Source organism: Pelodiscus sinensis, chromosome 10, assembly GCF_052426305.1.
Source record: "Pelodiscus sinensis isolate ZL-2025 chromosome 10, ASM5242630v1, whole genome shotgun sequence".
Taxonomy (NCBI): domain Eukaryota; kingdom Metazoa; phylum Chordata; order Testudines; family Trionychidae; genus Pelodiscus; species Pelodiscus sinensis.
This window is the reverse complement of record NC_143061.1, coordinates 5,707,818-5,730,448: the sequence shown is the minus strand read 5'-3', so window position 1 is coordinate 5,730,448 and position 22,631 is coordinate 5,707,818. Positions and strand designations below refer to the sequence as shown.

The window sequence follows — 22,631 nt, the reverse complement described above, 5'->3', positions numbered from 1 at the left end:
ATTAGCTTCTATGATGAGGTAACTGGCTCGGTGGACATGGGGAAGTCAGTGGATGTGATATGCCTTGACTTTAGCAAAGCTTTTGATACCGTCTCCCACAATATTCTTGCCAGCAAGTTAAGGGAGTATGGATTGGATAAATGGACTGTAAGATGGATAGAAAGCTGGCTAGACTGTCAGGCTCAATGGGTAATGATCAACGGCTCGATGTCAGGTTGGCCGTCGGTTTCTAGCTTAGTGCCCCAAAGCTGTGTTCTTGGACCGGTTTTGTTCAACATCTACATTAATGACCTGGATGAGGGGATGGATTGCACCCTCAGCAAGTTTGCAGATGACACTAAGCTAGGAGGAGAAGTAGACACGCTGGAGGGCAGGGACAGGGTCCAGTGTGACCTGGACAGATTAGAGAATTGGACCAAAAGAAATCTGATGAGGTTCAACAAGGACAATTGTAGAGTCCTGCACTTGGGACGGAAGAATCCCAAGCGTTGGTACAGGCTGGGGACTGAATGGCTAAGCAGCTGTTCAGCAGAAAAGGACCTGGGGGTTACAGTGGAAGAGAAGCTGGATATGAGTCAACAGTGTGCTCTTGTAGTCGAGAAGTCGAATTGCATATTAGGGTGCATTAGGAGGAGCATTGCCGGCAGATCTAGAGAAGTGATTATTCCCCTTTATTCGGCTCTGGTGAGCCCACATCTGGAGTATTGTGTCCAGTTCTGGGCCCCCCACTATAGAAAGGACGTGGACGCATTGGAGAGGGTCCAGCGGAGAGCAACCAAAATGATGAGGGGGCTGGAGCACATGACCTATGGGGAGAGACTGAGGGATTTGGATTTGTTTACTCTGCAGAAGAGAAGAGTTGGGGGGGAGGGGTGGATTTGATAGCAGCCTTCAACTTCCTGAAGGGGGGTTCCAAAGAGGATGGAGAGAGGCTGTTCTCAGTGGTGACAGGTGGCAGAACAAGGAGCAATGGTCTCAAGTTACAGTGGGGGAGGTCTAGGTTGGATATTAGGAAAAACTATTTCACTAGGAGGGTGGGGAAGCGCTGGGATGGGTTCCCTAGGGAGGGGGTGGAATCTCCATCCTTAGAGGTTTTTAAGTCCCGACATGACAAAGCCCTGGCTGGGTTGATTTAGTTGGGATTGGTCCTGCCTTGGGCGGGGGGCTGGACTCAATGACCTCCTGAGGTCTCTTCCAGCCCTATGGTTCTATGGTAGATCACGCGCGCCGTGCGTCTCTGAGGGCTGTCGGGGAGGGGACATGCCACATGCTCCGTGTGTCTGGGGGTGGAGGGGGCACGCTCCATGTGTCTCTGAGGATTGGCCGCCCCGCTTCCCCCATTTTCACCCAAGGCCTCCCCCCACCTTGCCCAGAGGTCCCCTCAGGCTGCCGTCTTCCCTGCCCTCACTGGCCACGGAGCTCCTGGGGACGTTGCCACAGCACACACCTGACACAGAGCTCCCCGAGGACAGATCTTCCCCTGCTTTTCTTTCCTTTCCCTCTGAGACATGTCGTGCCCACGCGGCAGGAGAGAAGATCCTGCCCCCACTTTGCAGAGCTGTATGTTTAATCTATTTCCTGTTACCCGTGCCAGTTGGCACCAGCTGTAACTCACTCGCAGAGCTGGGAATTACTCCCGGGGGATTTCTCTGCCTGAGAGGACAAGCAGCCCCATGGAAGAAAAAGCTCCCCATGGCGACATGCCTTCAACACTCCGCCAGCAGCGTGCTCCGGGATTTCTGCTGCATCCCATCAATTAGCCGAGGTTCTGTCAACGGCCCTGGTGAGCAAAAAGGAGCCGTTTTCCCAGGCCTTGTCTGCACTGCCAAGGTTTGCCGACAAATCGTAGGTCGGCGCCCAAAAGTCCATAAACCAAACCTTGCCAGAGTCCGTTCACACTTGCTCCCTCTGTCAACAACTCATGTCCACATGTGGATAGCGTGAGCAGGGCATTGTGGGTATGTATCCCACAGGGCTGTGTGGAGGGAAGGCAGAGCTGATCCCTGTGCTTCTTGGGATTCCCTCCGAGATCTCCCACGGTTTCCCCAGCTGCCAGGAGCGCCATCATGGGAAGCTCTTTGTGCTGAGGAACATCAAAGCAGCACGGCCATCTTTCAGTCCACCCCCTGCAGCAGCAGCCTGCCTGCCTCTGGGTTCCTAGCAGGGCAGAACAGGAGCGTTCCTGTGATTTGCTCTTCCTTGTTCCCCAAACAGCTCGCTCAGCTGCCAGACACTTCCCGGGGCTTTGAAAGGGGAAGGGCACATGCCCGCCAGGCAGCAAAGTTCACAACTCTGAGCACAGCCGACAAGGTCGGCATTCTGGGACACTGGCAGAAGCCAGTTCTGTCTATAAAACAAACAGCAGAGCCCACACTGGCTCTTTGTAGACTATAAAGGGAAGAGGAAAGAAAAAAGTCTCTGGCAGGGGTGGAAGCGTTTTGTCCCGACCCGGGCGATTTTCCCAACAAAAGTGGCATGGCCGTGTAAACACTCTCACTTATCACCAAGAGGCAGGTTTTGGTGACACAACGTGGTAGTGCAGACAAGGCCTCAGACCCAGAAAATCCTCATGGAAGGGCAAGGAAAGCGTATTCTGCTACTCTGTTGCCTCCTTTCCTCTCCGGTTGGCTGAGGAGGGGGAACAAGTCACCCCTCGGAGTTTCAGCAAGCCTAGTGTTCTGGAAGGAGCTCAATCCAAACGCAAGGCTCCAGAGGAGAGGCTAGAGGCTCAGCTGGTGTAAGTTAGCATACAGCCACTGACTTCCGAGGAACAACGGTGATTTATGCCACCCAGGGGCCTGGCTGTCAGTATTTCCGGAGAACAGAGGCTTTGAAGCCGAAGGGGCAAGAGAAGAGCGATGCTTGTGATTTGCCAGTCTTGCCCCATCCGGGGGTTTTCCGACAGCTCTTGGAGTCAGGGGATGACATGAGACTTCCAGCTTTCATTAAAAAAGAGAAGGACATTTCTAGCCTTTCTGGTTAGGAATCAGAGCTGGAAAACAGGACCCTTAAACTGAAGGATCAGAAGACAAAAATAGTCATGAATTTTTAAGCCAGGCTGATGATCTTGGGGGCAGGAGGTGGGAGTGGAGGGGCTAGTTTAGCCATTTTGAACCTGTGGGGCTGGCAGTACTGCAGCTCATGTGGGCATACATCACGCCCACCTCCCCGCCAAGCATCAGGATGTCGGTGGCTCCCAAACAGCAGCTCTCCTCAGACCTCCGGCCAGACTGGTTCTTGCCTCTTAGCTCCACCCCAAAGACATTGACCCTTTTGAGAACCCGTGTGACAATCACGAGGGACGCTTGCAAGAGGCGCTTTCTTCGAACACGAGACAGAGCCCCAGGATTTACTAACCCAGGTATCTCTTCAACTACCTCCCTCACTCTGCTTTTGTGCTGGGCTTCTGCCTCCAACCTTCCCCATCCCCCTGGCTTCCTGCTACACAGCCACCAGGCAGTTCCCCATGCCTCCCAAGCCCCACACCCAGAGGCCAAGCTGTGCACAGCCTGCCCTGCTTAGCTCAATGGGAGCCACTTGAATCTACTGCATTTGAAAGGAGCTTTTGCATTTGAGACAAAATGCAAAAGCTTGTAGCACCATATAGGCTATTGTCCATTTAAAGGTGACCAGCAAAATGGGATGGGAGAGGGAGTATTTGCATTCCCCTTGGTTTCTTTATGATGCATAAGGAAGGAGAGAGTGTGTGCCTGTGTAGGAGTGTGTGTTTTTGTGAGTGTGTCTGTGCAGGAGTGTGCGGGATGGGAGTGTGTGTGTCTCTGCATAGGAGTATGTATGTCTCATATGTTTCAAGATTTCTATTCTGCTTCCTTCTTAGGCCTGGGCTACACACAAAGTTGCATCATAAAACTAAAGTAGAATAGTGGTAGAAATGTAGCCGTGTTCGTCTGGTGCAGCTGAAACAAAAAACAGGACTGTGTAGCACTTTAAAGACCAACAAGATGGTTTATTAGGTGATGAGCTTTCGTGGGCCAGACCCACTTCCTCAGATCAAATAGTGGAAGAAAATTGTCACAACCAGGAGAACAACTCTCCTCAATCCTCTGGCCCTGCAGCTGTGGCCGGAGGAAGAACACACCAGCCTTTCAGCAACACAAGGACGGAAAGGTGACTGAGCAGACAGTTGATGGAAGAGCAGAAACATTTTTCTGTTGAACTTTGCTAGAAAGTTTCTTTCCACTGATGTTGATTTTATGTCTTGGGTTTTTCTTGCTGTCTCCTCAAACCTAGGGCACTTGACAGTGAACAAGGAAATGAATCCCCCCGCCCAGATGCTGAATGGCAGGTGGAAAGGCTGCCCCAGCTTCGCACAGAGAATGGAAACACAGGTGCATCGTAGATCTGTAGCACTGTCATTTCACACCAGCTGTTGGAATCACTCGGGATAATTAGCAATGTTCCCTGCAAGCTGAGTGCCAGGGAGAGCTTCAAATGCTACCCCGCTGATTAGCAGAGCACCCTCAGCTGGCCGCGTGCGTTTCTACTGATGGTGCACATCTGCACATGCCTCAGTGCACGTAATACAATTTATTCTGCACGTGGGTGGAAAAAGTTTGAGGGAACATTAATCATGAGCTGTGTGGTTTAGAAAAGTCGCTAGAAGGGGAGGGGCAGCCCTGCTGCTGGGTTGCAGCGCCGGAAGGTTTGGGGAAGTGATCACGCCTGGTCCTGAGTCAGTGGGGAAGGGAGGGAGGGAGACCTCTCAAGACTCCAATAAAAGAGGTTGAGTCAGGGTAACATTTCTTTCTTTTCCCCTAATCTCTAGGCAAGGTCAACTGCCAACAGAGGCTGCTGCCACGCATGCATTTCCCTTCATCATGATGAAAGTCATCTGTCCCGCACTCCGCAACGGACAATGCGGCTGTGTTATTTATGGCGCACCCATGGCACCTCCCTGCACTGTGTTATTTACAGCGCACCCATGGCACCTCCCTGTACTGTGTTATTTACGGCGCACCCATGGCACCTCCCCTGCTCCTAGGGCCTGCTTGTCTGCCAAGACCACACAATGCATTCCAGGGATATAATAAATCTGGGGAATGGAGGCAGGTCCCCCTCCAAGGCAGTATCAATGCTCTTGGCATTGGGAAATTACATGGCAAGTCGTGCCAGCTGAGCAGTGCCAATTAGTGTCACAGGAAAGAAAAGACTTTGACTTTTATGACTCACCTGACACGGTAAGAGGTGATTAAGGAGAAGGAAATAAGACAGATTGCTAGAGATAGAGGAAAGCGAGAGGGCCCACTTGCATGCGTATGCACCGGCTGTGCCAAGGTTAGACAGTATGTCTTACAGCGGTAGACTCAGATTCCAATCTGTTTGGCTTAACGAAGAGAAGGTGGAGTGAGGGAGAACTCGGTCGCAGTCTAAGCAGCAGCCTGGTGACCCAATCTTTCACATGGGGCTGAGAAGAGGAAGGTCTAACAGGAGTCAGGGGCTGGATGCATTCAGACTGGAGATGAGGTGTATGTTTTTAACAGAGTGCGTAATTAACCACAGGGCCAAAGGTCCTAACCAATGTTCCAATCTTTTCCACCCATGTGCATAATAAAATGTCTATGTGCACTGAGGCATGTGTGAATGTGCACCACCAGGAGAAGCAAGAAACCCAGCGGAGGCTGCTCCGCTAATCTGCTAGGCAGCACTGGAACGTCTCCTAAGCGGCCTCCCAAGCACCCAGCTTCCAGGGGTCACCACAAATTCAGCATCACTGATCATTTAAAAATCCCGACAGGAAGTTTTTCTAAAAGCTCCACTCTAGGAATGATTTGGGGCAGTTTCTTGGCCTGTACTCTAGGGAGGTCAGATTAGGATCACAATGCCCCCTCTGGCCTTGGAATCTCTGAATCTACATTGTCTATGAAACAAAAGACAGGACTATGTAGCACTTTAAAGACTAACAAGATGGTTTATTAGGTGAGGAGCTTTCGTGGGCCAGACCCACTTCCTCAGATCAAATAGTGGAAGAAAATAGTCACAACCATATATACCAAAGGATACAATTAAAAAAAATGAACAAATATGAAAAGGACAAATCACATTTCAGAACAGACTAACACGGCCACCTTTCTATCTACATTGTCTATGGTTGGTCTTCCCCCTAGGGTCTAACAACTAAGGTCCGGCTGAGCCATGGATGTATCATTTTAAGGTTACTGACTGAACTACTAAGTATTTCTCTAGGCTTTTGGAACAATGTCCAGTTTCTCTACCCTGGTGCTGTAACCAGCTTTCAATCAAACTCTGTTCACCGATGCTAATGAGAGATTCCTAGCTTTTGACAAACACAATCAAGGAATGAAGGATTGAAGGAGAATTGGGGGGGGGCGGGAAATCTTGCACAATTGTGTCTTGGAATAGAAAAAGCTTACACGACGAATAGTCCCGCAGATGGCTTTTTGTTACTTTCTAAGGTGCTGCAGGACTAGGGTTTTTTTTATGTTTTTTCATTCACTGATTAACACACCGATTAACGGCTCCCCCCCAAGACTTTTGAAATAGAAAAGCTTCCATAAGTAGGAGGACGCAGGGGTAAGAGCGCCCCGCTGCCGTGAGACAGGGTGTGAGCTGGGGTGCATGTTGGGTCTTGGGGCGTGCAAATGACGCCCAAAGCGCCCCACTCCGGCGCAGATCCAGGCAACTCTGTCACAACAAATTGCTTCTGACCAGGCCGGAGTGTTTCCTCGGGCCAGGTGCATATCAGCACGATGCGGCTTCCTGCAATGATTCCCAGCATGAAGGTGAGAGGAGGGGGAAGGAAGGGGAGGCAGGAAACGAAGGATGTGGAGGATGCACTGAGCAAAGAAAGAGCCAGATTTTCACAAGAGCTCCGCACCCAGACGCTGCCATTAAAAACAGTGCGCACATGTGGAACATAACGGCCACACTGGGTCAGACCAAAGGTCCGTCTAGCCCAGTATCCTGTCTGCCGACAGTGGCCGATGCCAGGTACCCCAGAGGGAGGGATCACAACAGGGAATCATCACGTGATCCCTCCCCTGTCACCCACCTCCAGAGAAACAGAGGCTAGGGACACCCTTCCTACCCATCCTGGCTAATAGCCACTGTTGGACCTAACCTCCAGGAATCTATCTAGCTCTTTTCTGAACCCTGTTAAAGTTCTAGCCTTCACCCAGCTTTAACTGGAGGCTCTGAGATTTTGAACCTCCACCCTTAGCATCAGGCTGTCACCAACGTGTGGGGGAGTCGGAGGGCCCTGCACCCCCCCCCCCCCCCCCGACACACACAATTCTGCAGTCGGATTCTGCAGCTAGAACAGAAAGTTTATTCGTCGACAGGAAAACCAGGAACATTCTTTGGGAGAAGGGATCCCAGAGCTAGGGGCCTGGCTCTTGGCCTGTGTCCCCAGCCAGCCTGGACTGCCCCAGTCCCAGCCCGGCTCCTCCTCCAGCCTTCATCCCCAGCAAAAGATGACAGCTGACTGCATTCCCTCTCGAGCTCAGGTGACAAAGAGCATTGGCCACTGTGTACTTGCAGATGGCTGGGGCAGCCTCCCTCCATGGAAGCTGCACCCGAAACTCCCATCTCCATCTAGATACTGGGGCAGCGCCCAGGGAAACTGAGGCACACACACACACACACAGGGTGTCTGTAGGTCAGTAGAACTCACAGGCTACACAACAAGGGGAATAAAATCCTCACTTGGCACACAGGCCCCCCAAAGCCAAGTTATTGAGAATGCCGGGGCCAGGCAAGAGTAACAGGAAAGGGAAGTGAAATACTCTCCCAGAGCCTCACAACACAGACCATGTCCATGACCAGGGAGGATTGCAGAGGTCCTCTGCCTACCATCAGCGCAAAGGATGAATGGCAGAGAGCAAATTCCCTTCGTCCAGCAGCCAACTCAACCTTGCTCCGATCACAACAAACGCTACAGACGCAGGCCTGGCAGGAGCCATAATGAAAGACAGAATCCTGCCTTCTGACAGACGGTTCGAGGCAGCACGGTCTGTTGGCTGAGGCACTGGGCTCTGTTCCTGGCTGGGACACTGACCTGCGGGCTGCTCCTGGGCCAAGTCAAGTCTCTACTCTCTGCCTCAGTTTCCCCTCACAGCTTTGCGATTGTGAGCGCTTTGGGGCCATGACTGCAACAGCCCGAACAATGGGACTCTCTCAGCTGGGGCCCTTAATTGCCACTGCAATATTAGCAGCAGCAACAACAGTAAATCATTAGCCAGGAACAAAGGTGTCCCTGAAAACCAAGAGGCAGCAAGTTTGCAGAGGGAAGCAATGTCTAACTGGTGCCATCGCCTTATTAACCATTACACCTGGAAGCCAGTGGCTTGTGCCACAGACACACCTTTTAGATACAGATCGGGAGTGTCAGCTTCCGCTATGGATCTCCTCGCTAGAACGCCAGAGGTTTTAGACCCCAGTGCACGTTACGGGCGTGTCTACAGAGCGGAGTTATTCCGAAATAACTATGCGAGCATCTACACAGCCATTCCGTTATTTCGAAACACTTTTGAAATAACAGGCAGCTTATTCCAACTTCTGTAAACCTCATTCTACGAGGAATAACGCCTATTCCGAAATAGCTATTTTGAAACAAGGCCTGTGTAGACACTCCACTGCTGCTATTTCGAAATAGCCTCTCACCAGAGCCATTCTAAGTTATTCCTCCCAACTACCTCCTGGGGCTCTAAATCGAGATAGCACATCTACTTTAGGGAAGCCTGATTCGGACTACTTTTGAGGTTTCTCTGCAGTGTAGATGTGCTATTTCAAAATAAGCTATTTCAGAATAACTATTCCGGAACAGCTTATTCTAAAATAACTGTGCTGTGTAGACACAGCCGATGGGAGTCCAGAGGCCGGTTGCATCTTCGCAGCTGGAAATATTTCAGAATCACTGTGGTAAGGAGAACCCCATCAGAGACAGACAGACAGATCCTTGCAAGGCTCTGCCTGTCCCCTCTAAAGAACGGGCTTGAATTGTGAAGTGTGTGAGGGCTAATAAGCTACTTGGGACTGGGGCGAGGGGGTTGACCCTATGTGGAAAATCAAGAGCAAACACTTTTCATTATTGCTGCCATGCAAGGGGACTGACCCAAAATCCCAGGCCCCATGTGGTGTCGGAGACCCAGATCCAAAGACTGCAGTCGGATCTCTCGTGTGTCACAAAGTCACTAAGAGACCACATTGCCCTTCAGTTCAGCTGTGCATTATCGACGGTGATTTAAAACTCATGATTTAAAATCAATGCTGAAGGGCCAGAGGCCGGGAGTAGAATTAGTGGGTGTGTGAGAGAATATTCAGTTTGACTTGTGGCCTGGCAGGCAGAGCTGGCCAGGATCCAGTGTATCTGAGGCTTGCGGAAATAAGAGAGCCAATCCAAGCGGAGTTAGCTTCCTCGAGTCCCATTTTTGCCAGATTCCATTTCACGATTCCTCACTCGGCTTGGAGCTGGAGGGTGGAAGACGATGGACGTGGAAGACGCAGATCGGGGTGAATGGACAGACAAGTAGATGGGTTAAAATATAACCTGACAAACCTGCGCACCACATTTCAGGAAAGATGTAGAGAAATTGGAGAAGATCCAGAGAAGAGCAAGAAAAATGATGAAAGGTCTAGAAAACATGAGCTATTATGAGGGAAGACTGAAGAATTGGGTTTGACAAGGAGGAGGGAGAAATATTGTTCTCCTTGGCCTCTGATGATAGGACAAGGAGCCATGGGCTTAAATTGCAGCAAAGGAGGTTTAGGCTGGATATTAGGAAAAACTTCCAAACTGTCAGGGTGGTTAAACGCTGGAATAAATTGTCTAGGGCAGCGTTTCCCAGTTGGTACTCCACAGAACCCTGGGGTTCCGTGAAACGAAAGTAAGGGTTCCGTGAGGAGCTGGCTTTTTTGTGTTGGGACTTTTTTTTTTTTTTGCTCAACAAAAAGTGGTGGCAGGTCTTCTTTTTAGACAACCCAAGGAGCTCCATGGCCAAATAAAATTGGAGAACACTGGAGATATTTAAGATCAGGTTAGACAGACACCTGTCAGGGCTGATCTAGATGATGCTTGGTCCTGCTGTGAGAGCAGGGGACAGGACTTGAAGCCCTCTCGAGGTCCCTTCCAGTTCTAGTGTTCTGTGAGGACCAATGATCTTCAGGGCTGATGAGGGAGCCATCTGCAACAGCAGAGAAAAGGCAAAGAAATGCACATGCACTGGATTTGCTGGGAAGATACAAAAAAGCAACATCCGCTGAAACTGCTTTCTAGGCTGAGCTGCCCGGTGACCAAATTCAAGTCGGTCAGAAAAAGCCACACACTCATGGCAAGGCCCTTGCTGAAAACAACGGCCCAGCTAGGAAGCAGTGGGGGAGGGAGGTGGGGTGAAATCTAGTGAGAGGAGCCACCTGGCAGGGACTGCAGGGCCTTTCAGTGAGAGCTAACCATCCTGTTTCCTTCTATGGAGATGAATTCCAAAAGCCAACGCATGCCTGGACGCTCACAAAACAGAGATTTGTTCTCAGGAGGCATTCTGCCTTTGCCAAGGCCCGCCAGGTTTCAGAGAAGGTCTCCTCTCGTCCAGCTATTGCTCACCCCTGGTCTAATGTGTGTTAGAATTCTTCCTAGTGAAAGAATATTCTTTCAGATGTATCCAAGTGAAATATTAGTGGCAGTAATAAACCTCACGCTTATTTATCCCCTAAGCCCTTTATTCAGCAGAATTATAAATTCAGTCTTCACAGGTGTTATAAATAAGTAACAGACCAAATTAAACAACATGGCTGTCCTGTTAAAGATGACTTGACTTTAGCAAAGCTTTAGCTACGGACTCCCACAATATTCTTGCCAGCAAGCTAAGGAAGAATGGATAAATGGACAATAAGGTGGATAAAAAGCTGGCTAGATTGTCGGGCCCAATGAGTAGTGATCCACAGCTTGATGTCTGGTTGGCGGTCAGTTTCAAGCGGAGTGCCCCAAGGATCGGTTCTTGAGCTGGTTTTCTTCAACATCTTCATGAATGACCTGGATGAGGAGATGGATTGCACCCTCAGCAAGTTTGCGGATGACACTAAGCTAGGGGGAGAGGTAGATACGTTGGAGGGCAGGGATAGGGTCCAGAGTGACCTAGACAAATTAGAGGATTGGGCCAAAAGAAACCTGAGGAGATTCAACAAGGACAAGTGCAGAGTCCTTCACTTGGGATGGAAGAATCCCAAGCATTGGTACAGGGTGGGGACTGAATAGCTAAGTAGCAGTTTGGTAGAAAAGGACCTGGAGATTACAGTGGATGAGAAGCTGGAGATGAGTTAACAGTGTGCCCTTGTAGCCAAGAAGGCTAATGGCATATTGGGGTGCATTAGGAAGAGCATTTCCAGCAGATCTAGAGAAGTGATTATGCCCCTTTATTTGGTGCTGGTAAGGCCACATCTGGAGAACTGTGTTCAGTTCTGGGCCCCCTACTATAGAAAGGATGTGGACGCATTGGAGAAGGTCCAGTAAAGGCAACCAGAATGATTGGGGTCTTGAGCACATGACCTATGAGGAGAGACTGGGGGATTTGGGCTTATTTAGTCTGCAGAAGAGAAGAGCGAGGAGGGATTTGATAGCAGCCTTCAACTTCCTGAAGGGAGGTTCCAAAGAGGCTGGCGAGAGGCTGTTCTCAGTGGTGACAGACAGCAGAATGAGGAGCAATGGTCTCAAGTTACATTGGGGGAGGTTTAGGTTGGATATTAGGAAAAACTATTTCACTAGGAGGGTGGTGAAGCGCTGGGATGGGTTCCCTAGGGAGAGGGTGGAATCTCCATACCTAGAGGTTTTTAAGTCCCAGCTTGATAAAGCCCTGGCCGGGCTGATTTAGTTGGGATTGGTCCTGCCTTGGGCAGGGGTTTGGTCTCTTCCAGCCCTAGGATTCTATCATTCTATGAAAACTTCAAGACAATGGGGAAATCGTATTTTTTTAAATTAAACATCCCTTCCTTCCTACAAGTCAGCACTCTCGGTGAACAAAGTAATTGACGTCCCTTAGAATTGTGTAGTATCATTGATACTCATAACAGAGCAGCATTTCTACTCTATCAACACAAGTCAGGGGGTTTCCTCACATTTACCTTTAGTGCCTTAGGATTTTAATGTTCATGGGTGTACACTAATGCTCTGGATTTGTGCAAGCTTAGAACTGGAGCAAGAGGGCCCGGTGGAATGCAGAGGTTGTAGGAGGAAGCAACTAATTTTTCTGAAGCCCTAGAATGTGGTCCTCAGACCAAAGTTTGGAAGGCATGAGACCCTTACAGAAAACCAGTTTGACTCAGGATCCTATATTAGACAGGATATAAATATTATAAGGAACAGAAAACTTCCCTCTTTGGGGCCTAAAACAATCAGTAACTTCCTGACAGCATCAGGTACTGATCACTGGCAGGTCACTGGATGAGATGAGCCATTGGTCTGACCGGGCAGGGTAATTCCTATGTTTTTTGATCAGGGTAAAAGTGTAAAACTAGCTCTGGGTTGCAAGGACAGAGGTCTCAGATCACATATTGCTTTACAATTCATTCCCCTCTGCTTTGCTCTTTTAACAAACTGCAGAAAGTCTTAAAGGAGTAGCCTGCAACTTGGAAAATGAGTAGTCCTCTGGCCCCTCAAGGTACATCTACATGGCATGCTTATTTTGAAATAAACTATTCCAGAAGAAACACTCTGAAATAGATTATTTTGAAATAGCACATGTACACTGCAGGGAAGCCTCAAAATTAGTCCAAGGCAGACTCCCCTAACGTAGACGTGCTATCTCGATTTAGAGCCCCAGGAGGCACTGGGGAGGAATAACTCAGAATGGCCCTGGTGAGGGGCTATTTCGAAATGGCACCAGTAGAGTGTCTACACAGGCCTTGTTTCAAAATAGCTATTTTGGAATAGGCGTTATTCCTCGTGGAATGAGGTGTGGAAATTTCAGAATCAGCCATCCGTTATTTCAAAATTATTTCGAAATAATGGAACGGCTGTGTAGACACTCCATTGTTACCTTGAAATAACAGTGCAGTGTAGACACACCCTTAGAGACGAACAAACATATATCGAGCATCATGAGCTTTCATGGGCAAAACCCACTTCCTCAGAGGAGGAGCTGGAGAGGAAATCTCAGGGAAGACCATCAAGATTTCACGGCAAGGTACGATTCTGACAACGTACCGAGAGCATTTAATTAAGACAAAGTGAGCTCGATTGTGGCCACTCTTCTTTTAATACAGAAAGGGAGGCCCATGGAGACCCTATGTGTCTCAACGTTGAACACTTCTCCCCAGCAAAGAGGAGTGTGTAATGGGCTGATTATCACCCATTGCCCAGCGAGGGCAGGAAGCAAATCAGTTCAGGGGCAAATAACGCAGGGGTGGGGAACCTCAGGCCCAGGGACTGGAGGTGGCCCCCGGCTTGCCTGGATCTGGCCCCCAAAGCTCAGAGCTCCCTCCAGCATTAGGAAGTCTGTACTGGTGCGCCAGCCCCCCCATACTCCACCACAGGGCTGGAGCACATGAAATCTACACGGCTGGGTCCCCTTAGGCGCTGGTGTGGGAGGGGAATGTGGGAAGTGTCTTTCTCCTCAGCCGGGGGGCCATGTCAAGTAAGGGTATGTGGGGCTTTTTGCTGCTCACCTGTGAGTGATCCCCAACTGATTTTCTGCGAGTCAGAGGCCCCGGGTTCCCGCCCCTGCTTTAAAGTGATGTTCAAGGGAGAAAAGACCCATCAAAGACTTGTTACTTCTTTTCAGCCTGCTGCCTCCCCACAGTAACAGATCTGAAAGGAGGCCCTTTGGCTAGAATTGTCAGCTTGTATTTGGATTTGTCTGCCCAAACACATTGCGAGTTCCCCCGCCTCCACTCCCTTCCAGCCGCACTCGATCTAAGACACACATTATGAACAGAGAGCGGGAATGGGGGAGGGGGCAGAAAGAGTTAATCCGGGTTCTATTCTGTATCGGTATTGCTCGAGGAAATCTGCATGTCTCTCAACTGCTTTTCAAATGTAGCTGTAAAGACAGCGGGGCATTTCCTTCATCTGCATACTGCACCCTGACCTACAGTAGCAACTGGGTGGAATTTTCTCCATCACATTGCTTCCAAAAGTCAGGGGGAGAGGAGCTAAAAGCCCAAAACCCAGGCAGCGAACACCCCCAAATTCTCACCCCTCCTCTAATGTTTAAATCCACCCTTCTGCTACCAAGCAAATAACCTCCATGACATCAAGCTCATGCCATAAATGGCTTTCAATACAACACCCCAGAACTGCCATACCCAAACCACTGTGCAAATTCCCCCTGCTGTGCTCCCTTCAGTAATGCTACTGCTACAGAGACCATGGCCACGTCTACACTAGGGGCGCAACAGTGGCACGGCCCTGCAGAGCGTCCACCCCATCTACACGCCAGAGTGCAGATCCACCACTGTAGGAAATAAGGGATGTTTCTGTCAATACGTGACATCCACCTTCCCACGTGGCAGTACGTAGGTCCAAGGAAGAATTCTTCAGTCTACAGAGCTGTGGCCCCATGGAAGCATAGGTCAGCTTCGCTGTGGCACTCAGGGTGTGAATTTCTCAAGCCCCAGAGCACAACATAGCTTTGTTGACCTAACTTGTAAGTGGAGACCTGGCTTAAGAGCTAAATGAAAGGGCCACCTTTGTCTCTCAGATGTCAGGGACATGTAAAAACAAACAACTGAAACTGACTGAGCAAACCAACAAAAGGAATTAAGAATATCCATTCAGAAGAGAACACCTGTTTTTAAAGGAAGCATAAATCCTCCTCCATACAGAAATCAAACACTCTACTTAATTGTTAACACAGACAGACAAAAGATAAAATTAGGCCAAAGGGATAACAAAGTAGCTTTATCTAGAACAGTGGTTCCAAAACATTTTGGCATCACGTCCCCTTTTTGATTTTGAAAAACCCTCATGCCGCCCCCCAAAAATAGCAAAACTTGTTGAGCGCAAAAAAAAAAAAAAAAAAAAAGGAACTGACCAGGGCAGCAAAACTTGATGGGGCGGGGGGGGGGGGAGGGGGGGGGGGAAGGAGGGCTGGGTCGCCTCGTGCGCCCCATGGAATTTCTTCACACACCCCAGTTTGGGAACCCATGATCTATAATGTGGTATAATCTCACACAGCCTTTTAACCCCGGAAAGCTTTCCTTTTCTGATAATGTGGAAGTCCTGTATTTGCTTCCTGTAAACACAAATACAGCTGGTGTAAGCAAGCAACGAAGCCAGCTCCATTCAAGCGGGCATTCTCCACTGCTCTGATTATAGATTCATTGTGAACACGCTTTACTAACCAGCAGCCTTTTGAGAGTATGTGAAAGTGACTAACTTCCTTTAGGCACGAGGTGTAGAATTTATTGCATGCGTGTTTCCTCTTTTCCTGCCTGGCTACCCGTAACCCTTTATTAACAGCAATACTTACACTTACTAGCCTGCAAAAGTTCTGCCTGTATGTCTGACATTCTGATTTTTCCACGAAGAAGGGTGCTTTACCAGCCTCTATCAGGAACTGCATTGCCGCAAATTTAAATACCCACACGTGGTCCGTGTCTAATGAATTACTCAGGTGAACCGAGGATCGCACAAAAATAGTCTGATAAGGTCTGCTAATTATAGACTGACATTCCAAAATGTAAACTGGCGCAAAGTGAGGAAAGTCCATAGAGTTCTGTCAAGGCCACTGTCAGAAAGAGCGATTTCGCCCCACCCCGGGGCTTGTTGATTTGGGCTCAATTCTGTGAGGTGCTCTGTGCCCTCAATTTATCCTGACCCTCAGTTGGTGCAATTCAGTGTCACTCCACTGACTTCCACAGGTTCCAAGCTAGAAGGGACTGTTGTGCTCAGCTAGTCCGGGGTCTCTATTTACAGCCCATGGCCATCTACAAACTAAGCATATTCACAATCTGGCCTAGGAGACACAACAGCCCAAGGGGGGCTTACCTGTCCCCATCCCACCAGGCCAGTCTCCCTCATGGCAACCTATTCCTCAGAAGGATGGGGCCTTGCAGATTAATGGGCGGGGGCCTGGACTCAAGTTTTAAAATGATAGAGGACGGAGGTCAAAGAGGGTTCACAACCACTTTTAGCCCCATACACACGGGGAACTCTAAGACCTGCTGATTTCCTGAGTATGTTACCCCTCCTGTGGGCAAATTACAATTACAATGTGATCTGCTCTTTCCACTATATTGCAAACTCATCAGTGTTTGCCCAATTCCAAAATGACGTCTGATTTCCCAGGGCTTGGGTTTGGTTACCCACTTTACCGCCCCCTCTGAAGTAAACTGGCAACGTTTCACTGTGCTCAGCGGACCTGATGCTAATCAACACTAACTGAGGAACTGACTCTGGGTGTGTAATATCACCCCAGGCTGAAACTTGCCATCCAAGGTCTAAAGCCAAGTGTAACATTTTCGTTCCGCTCAATATAAACCATGAGGACAAGGCACCCATTTCATTCCTATGGGAAAGGGGTGACATGTTTGCTTCAAAGGCAGTGGGCCAGCCAATCAAACCTCCACCAGGTTCATTCTAATTTGCAAATGCTGTTGCGTTACCATGTCGGAGGTTTTCCACTTGCTTTCCTCACATGGCAATCGCAGCACAAACAGCCTCAAGCTCCCCTCTCTCCCCTCCTGCCTTGGTGTTTGCTGTTGGAAAGCGAGCACGTTAAAAAGTGAAACAGCCCTGGCTGTGCCACAGCCCTGCTCCACTCAGGGGCCGGACTACAAAGGCAGATTTGGAAGCAGGCTTCTTGGCTTGGTTTCTATCCCTGCTGACAGATGAGCCAGAGGATGTTATTGACAAGCCGGTCCTGGTGGCTACTGCAGTGCTTCCTGAGCGCTGCTAGGTTTCAAAGAATGAACAGAACAGCTTCTGCATCATCAATCACCACTAGGGTTAACTGCTCTAGTTCTTATTCCATGACTGGCCCCTCTCTTCCACCATCCACTGGGCATTTACCGAAGAACAGCTCAAGCCTGTTTTAAGAAAACTGGTTCCTGTGGAGATTTGACAGGATGGAACAGTTGAGTGTTCGGAAGTGCCAGGCCAGGCGTGCTACAGAGGGCATCACAGGGTCGAGGCAGGACACCCAGGCGCACATGCCGGAAGGAGGTGTGGAGGAAGAATTGCTCGGTCGTGGCTCGGGGCTTCTAAGGAGAACGCAATCCTTCATCCCGTGCGAGGAAGCCGCTTTGGCACAGGGTGGGGTTTCGCAGGAAGAGTGCGCCACAAAGGGCTGCTGAATAGTTCCCTACTATGTCACTCAGGGTATGTCTACACTACCCCCCTAATTCGAACTAGGGGGGTAATGTATGCATACCGAACTTGCTAATGAAGCCCGGGATTTGAATTTCCCGGGCTTCATTAGCATAAAGCCGGCGCCGCCATTTTTAAAAGCCGGCTAGTGCGAACCCCGTGCCGCGTGGCTACACGCGGCACGGACTAGATAGTTCGGATTAGGCTTCTACGCCTAGGTTCCACGAGGCGTACAGATAGTTCGGATTAGAAGCCTAATCCGAACTATCTAGTCCGTGCTGCGTGTAGCCGCACAGCACGGGGTTCGCACTAGCCGGCTTTTAAAAATGGCAGCGCCGGCTTTATGCTAATGAAGCCACGGAAATTCAAATCCCGGGCTTCATTAGCAAGTTCGGTATGCATACATTACCCCTGTAGTTTGAACTAGGGGGGTAGTGTAGACATACCCTCATTTGGGCTCCAGCCCAACATTCCCTCAGTTGCCCCTCCCCAGGCAAATGCCCTATCCGCTAGGCCATTCCAGAACCCACCCCCTTTCCCTGCCTTCAGGGCATCCCTTATCCGGCCTTCCCAACCAGGGAACCAGCTCCATCCCTGGGACGGCCCATTTTCTATTTCTTCAGCCAAAGGGAGCAAGCACGCAATAATCCCAGGAAAAGATCTCTCTGTCTCACACCACCCACCCCTCAAATTAAGAGGATGCACGGAATTTGCGTTTTTACCAAGAATCTCGAGTTTTTACATATTGCGAAGATAGAAAAATTGACAGCAGAAACTCCTTTATCGGAGCCTCCCTTATCCAGCTCCCCATATTAACCGAAGTGGGGCTGCCAGCCTTGGGTGGTGGGGCTGAGGCTTCAGCTGGGCTGCTATAGTCACTATTAGATCTGATAAACAGGGATCCACAGGGTAGAATACAGACACAGAAGCTTTTGGTGTCTACAAGAAATACAACCTGCATTTCTATGACTTTTGTTTTATTTTAGTTTAAAGACTGATGGCTTTGAACTTGCTTACAAATCGTAACTGGATCAATAAAACACTTGCGTTCACTTCGACATAGCGTGACCAGGGAAACTAACGCTCAGCATTTTGTTTTCACCACACGAAACCTTGGATTTTTAAATATTATTTATTCGAGAATTTTTTTTGGGGGGACGAGGGGGTTCTGACAGAAAATTAGGATCCCTGTTGAAGCCCCCAGCACAGATCCCTGCAGGCCAAGTTCAGAGCTCACTTGTAGGCTTGGAAGCCCCATGAAGGAACGGATTGTGCGCGGTGTTAGTCAGGTTGGAACCAGACATGTTGTCGGTCTTGGCTGCTGCTGTTTCCCTGCACTTAGATCTTCCATCCCCGCAGCTCAGAAAGAAAGGGCTAGCTAAAACAGCGCGTGTCAGCACTTGGTCCAGGGAACAACATGTAAACAATACACCTCATCCAGCTGTCTGGACAGCTCATTGCATCAGCTCTGCAGACCTTCTCCCTGGGGGAGGGGGGGGGAGACATGCACATCATGTGTTTAAATCTACTCAGCAATGTTGCTCCAGAATAAGTTATTAGGAATAGTGGGATTTGTACATCTTCCCAATCCACCGGCCTCTGCTGCCGGAGATGTGCTGCTACGCAAACTCGGATTCCTGACAAGGTCTCTTGTTTTTGCCAACAGCGGCCGCATCCCATCAGATAATCCCTGATTCATTGTGCAAGGGCAGCACTGATACCTCATTCTCCTCTCAGGCACCGGCCAGTGCAGTGAGGAGTCTTGTTACAGGATGCTGCTACCTGTGTCCTGAGGGATAAGACAGGTGCTTCCTGACGAAAGGAACTCATCTCACTTCCTGGAGGACTGGCTGCCTGCAGAAGGGGGGTAAGAAAGGGCTGTCAGTTGAAAGCAGAACTGATCGGTGGACAGGCTCAGCCTATGGGGAACACATGTTCAGCCTGGATGCCTGCAGAGAGAAAATGCACAAAGGCAACTTCAACCACAAACGTTACAACTCGAAAACGTGGGCTGGGTCATGACAGGCAACGGCATTGATCTTCTCTGAGCTCTCACCTATTAGCCAAATAGGACAGTCACCATTGCTGGACAATGGGACGCTGGTTTAGGGGCTGGTGTTTTCACAAAGAAATTTGACTTTTGTTTGTGTATTGCAGTAGCATCCAGCTGTCCCAGCAGAGATCAGATACAGCACAGACACCCAGTAAGAGAGCCCCCATCCCAAGGAACTCATGCTCAAAAGAGCCACTGTGAAAGAAAGGAAGGAGGGATTGTTCTCCTGTTACAGATCCGAAGCCGAGCACAGATTGAGTTAAAGAATGTAACTAGATCGTCTGCGGCAGAGCTGGTAATTTAGTACAGATCTGAAGTCTCAGTTCAGGGCCTTAACTGCCAGCCCATGTGTCCTCCCTGCACAAGTGGGAAGTGCAACTCGCAAAAGCCTCAAAGCTGAGGGAACTTTGTTTTTGTGGTTACATCTGTGCAGGCAGTCCCAATAACGTCACTACCTGTGCAGTGCTCCAAGGAGGGTGAAATTTGGGCCACAATGGGGAGCTATCCCCATGCTACGCACACGCACAGAACACTTACCATGTGCCCTCATTTGCTTCAAGCAAAAAACTCAAGCAGGCAAAGGGAAAGTGTACATTAGAAGCTAGAGACAGGAGTCCCGGCTCGTACATCCATACACACTGGCTCTCCCTACTAGAAACAGCAGGGTGGCTGGAATGGAGCAAGTATGTAGCCAAAACACAGGGCTCAGGAGGATATGCACTTGGGTGACAACAGGCAAAGACGCCAGCCTGGGAGATTACACTGATCATAGCTGTATTGGACAATCAACTTTCCTCATCATCGTGGCCAGTGCCTGCTCTCTCTATAACCCGCCCTCAGCCTCCATGACTCGCACTGTGGGCTGAGAGCAGATTTTTAAAAGGATTTAGGTGCTTTGGAAAATCCCCGTAGACACCTGCCTGCATCTTCAGACGCTTCACTACTTCAGAAAATCTGGCCCTTAGCCCATGTATCTTAATTGTCCCCTCTGTAAAATGGGCACAAAGATGCACTCCCCTATCAAACACCCGTGTGAGGGAGGGGGGTTAATTTGTTAATACCTGTGAAGGGCTTTGCAAAGGCAAAAGGTTGTCATGGTGTTGGGTTGTTGTAGATACAGATCTCACTAGGGGCCAGCCCAGCCAGTTTGGTCTGGTTCTAGTTAGTTCTGTGTTATGGAATAAATGGACACTCGCAACTGCTCAAGCTCTCTGTGTTTCCAGTGATTAATTTCTAAACTGTGGAACTCCAAACGATACAACAGTTGTGCACATGGTAAAGATACCGAAAGTAATGTTTAGGGAAGATACCTGTCGGAAGCCCCTGGACTGCTTTGAGATCTCAGCCGTTACTTACAGGATAATACAGTGAATAGCAAAAGAGGCCCCAACTAACAGCAAAGTTAGTGCCAGGGAATCTGTAACCAATGAAAAAAACAAAACAAACAAACAAAACCACTAATAAGCCTAACATAGAGCCTCTTTTCAGCACTGAGATAGGGAACTGACTGTTACGTGTTCAGATGTATCCACTGTGTACGTTAGGGATGTTTGCGCGAAGTCATTTACATGATTAACCAATAACCTGATACAGAGGCAGCAGCACGGGGGAGGAGAGGCAGACGTGAGACGGTACGTCCAGGAAGCAGCTTGCACGTATCAGTTCCCATGGAGCCGCCTGGCCCCCTGCATTGCTGCCTCTTTATCAGAGGCATGGGGGAAGAGGGGGAGACGGGTGCAAGCACCGGCTCCCACCTGTCCCCCCTTTCCCCGCATACAAATGTGTAATCACTAAACAAAAATCCAGTGGTTACACAATACATGATAGTTAGCATCCCTAGTGCACATAACTTCAAGATGGACACCCAGGGCAGGAATAACAGATTTATTTCCCAGGGATGTCTGAGCCTGTGGAGAAGCCCAAGTGACTCAAACCTCTGATCACATTCCGTTTTGATGCGATTTCGAACCAAGTTGCACTGTACACTGGATAAGGGATTCCCTTCAAAGCCCGTCACTGAGCACTTAGAACTAGGCTGGGCGTAGACAGGAATAATCTTTCATAAAACGAGCACAACCAGGAGCATGAATTCACGCCAAGCTCCCTGCTGCCTGGAGAAGCCTGCCACATGGACAGCGTTTCCTTGTGTGCGTGCGTGCTGCACTCTCCCCTTTTCCAGCAGTGCTTCCCTTTCAACCGGCAATGACAGGAGCGAAACAGGAACTGGGGAAGGATTCTTGACTATTAGCACCATTATTGATTCAAGCAGGACAGGGCTTGTATTACAGGAAACAGCAAGCACTTAGGTCAAAGCTCAAGGGAGGTGCAGGCAGCAGGAATACAATGGGGTCAAGCAGGATCTACAGGAATGAACATGGAACTGCTCTCCAGGAATTCTCATCCCCATTCTAATCCTGGCTCTGCCATTGACGCACCATGTACAGTCCCAGCTCTGCCACTAATTTACTATGTAACCACACTTCACCTTTGGGCTTCAATTTTCCCATATGTAAAATGCTGTTAAGGATACTTCTGTACCTGGTGCTGGGGGAGGGCTAGGAGCATTGCACCACTAATTAATACTTGCAAAGCACGCCAAGATCTTCAGATGAAGTGCGACAAAACTGCAAATGATGATGATGATGATGACATGCTTGTAATAAGTGCACAGCTAGCAGGTGCGTTCACATTTATTAATGCTGGCTCCAAAAATATGCTCAAGTTTTGGAAAAATATCTACAAAAAAGACAGGAGTGTTTTTAATTGGAGTTAAAATCCTACCAAGGAGCTGACAGTTTGTGGTTTTCACGAGTTGGAAAATACAGAGAAAGATCTACCCCCGCTCCCCACCCCGGTAACTGAACCCACAGACTTGTATGAAAATTACAAAATGTCCTGTCCTCACTATGCTAACTTGAGTGAAGAACGCACCTTCTCTCCTAGTGAAGACACAGCCCTTTGACGCCTTCAGATCTGCTGACAGGCACTAACAGCTGGGCAAGCATTTGGGAGTCAGCAGGGGCACTCACTCACTGGGGAGTCAGAAGAGCTAAGAATATTAAAGCAGGCTTGAAGCTTCTTTCCTTTCCACCTTCTTGGCCTTCACATCCTTCTTTCTTTCTTCTTCTTTGCGCTGTTCTCCTCTCTTCTAGAGCCTGGGCAGGCAAGTTACACTGACTTCCTTCAGGCTTCCATGCAACAGGCCATATTGAAAGATGGTTCACAGATTATAAACCCAGAAGGGACCTCTGTAATCATTTTTAGTCTGGCTGTTCAAGCTACACATCAGTGAGTGGGGATGAG

General features: G+C 49.3%; 1 protein-coding gene and 1 long non-coding RNA gene across 8 annotated transcripts in view; both read right to left on the bottom strand.

Annotated features, from left to right (window-relative positions):
* LOC149523841 (uncharacterized) overlaps positions 1-17,342 on the bottom strand; it is a 32,427-nt gene extending 15,085 nt beyond the window's left edge. The window contains exon 1 of the long non-coding RNA XR_016350335.1: positions 15,438-17,342. This is a non-coding gene — a long non-coding RNA (uncharacterized LOC149523841). The remainder of the gene's footprint in view (positions 1-15,437) is intronic.
* A 766-nt stretch (positions 17,343-18,108) lies between these two features.
* ARMC9 (armadillo repeat containing 9) overlaps positions 18,109-22,631 on the bottom strand; it is a 98,681-nt gene continuing 94,158 nt past the window's right edge. For 2 of the 7 annotated variants that reach the window (XM_075938164.2, XM_075938167.2), the window contains one exon: positions 18,111-19,129. In XM_075938164.2, the coding sequence (XP_075794279.1) occupies positions 18,998-19,129 (132 nt within the window). In that variant the 3' untranslated portion in view covers positions 18,111-18,997. Of the gene's footprint in view, positions 19,130-22,631 lie in introns of all 7 variants that reach the window. The other 5 variants (XM_089780717.1, XM_075938170.2, XM_089780718.1 and 2 more) reach the window with 4 other exon arrangements.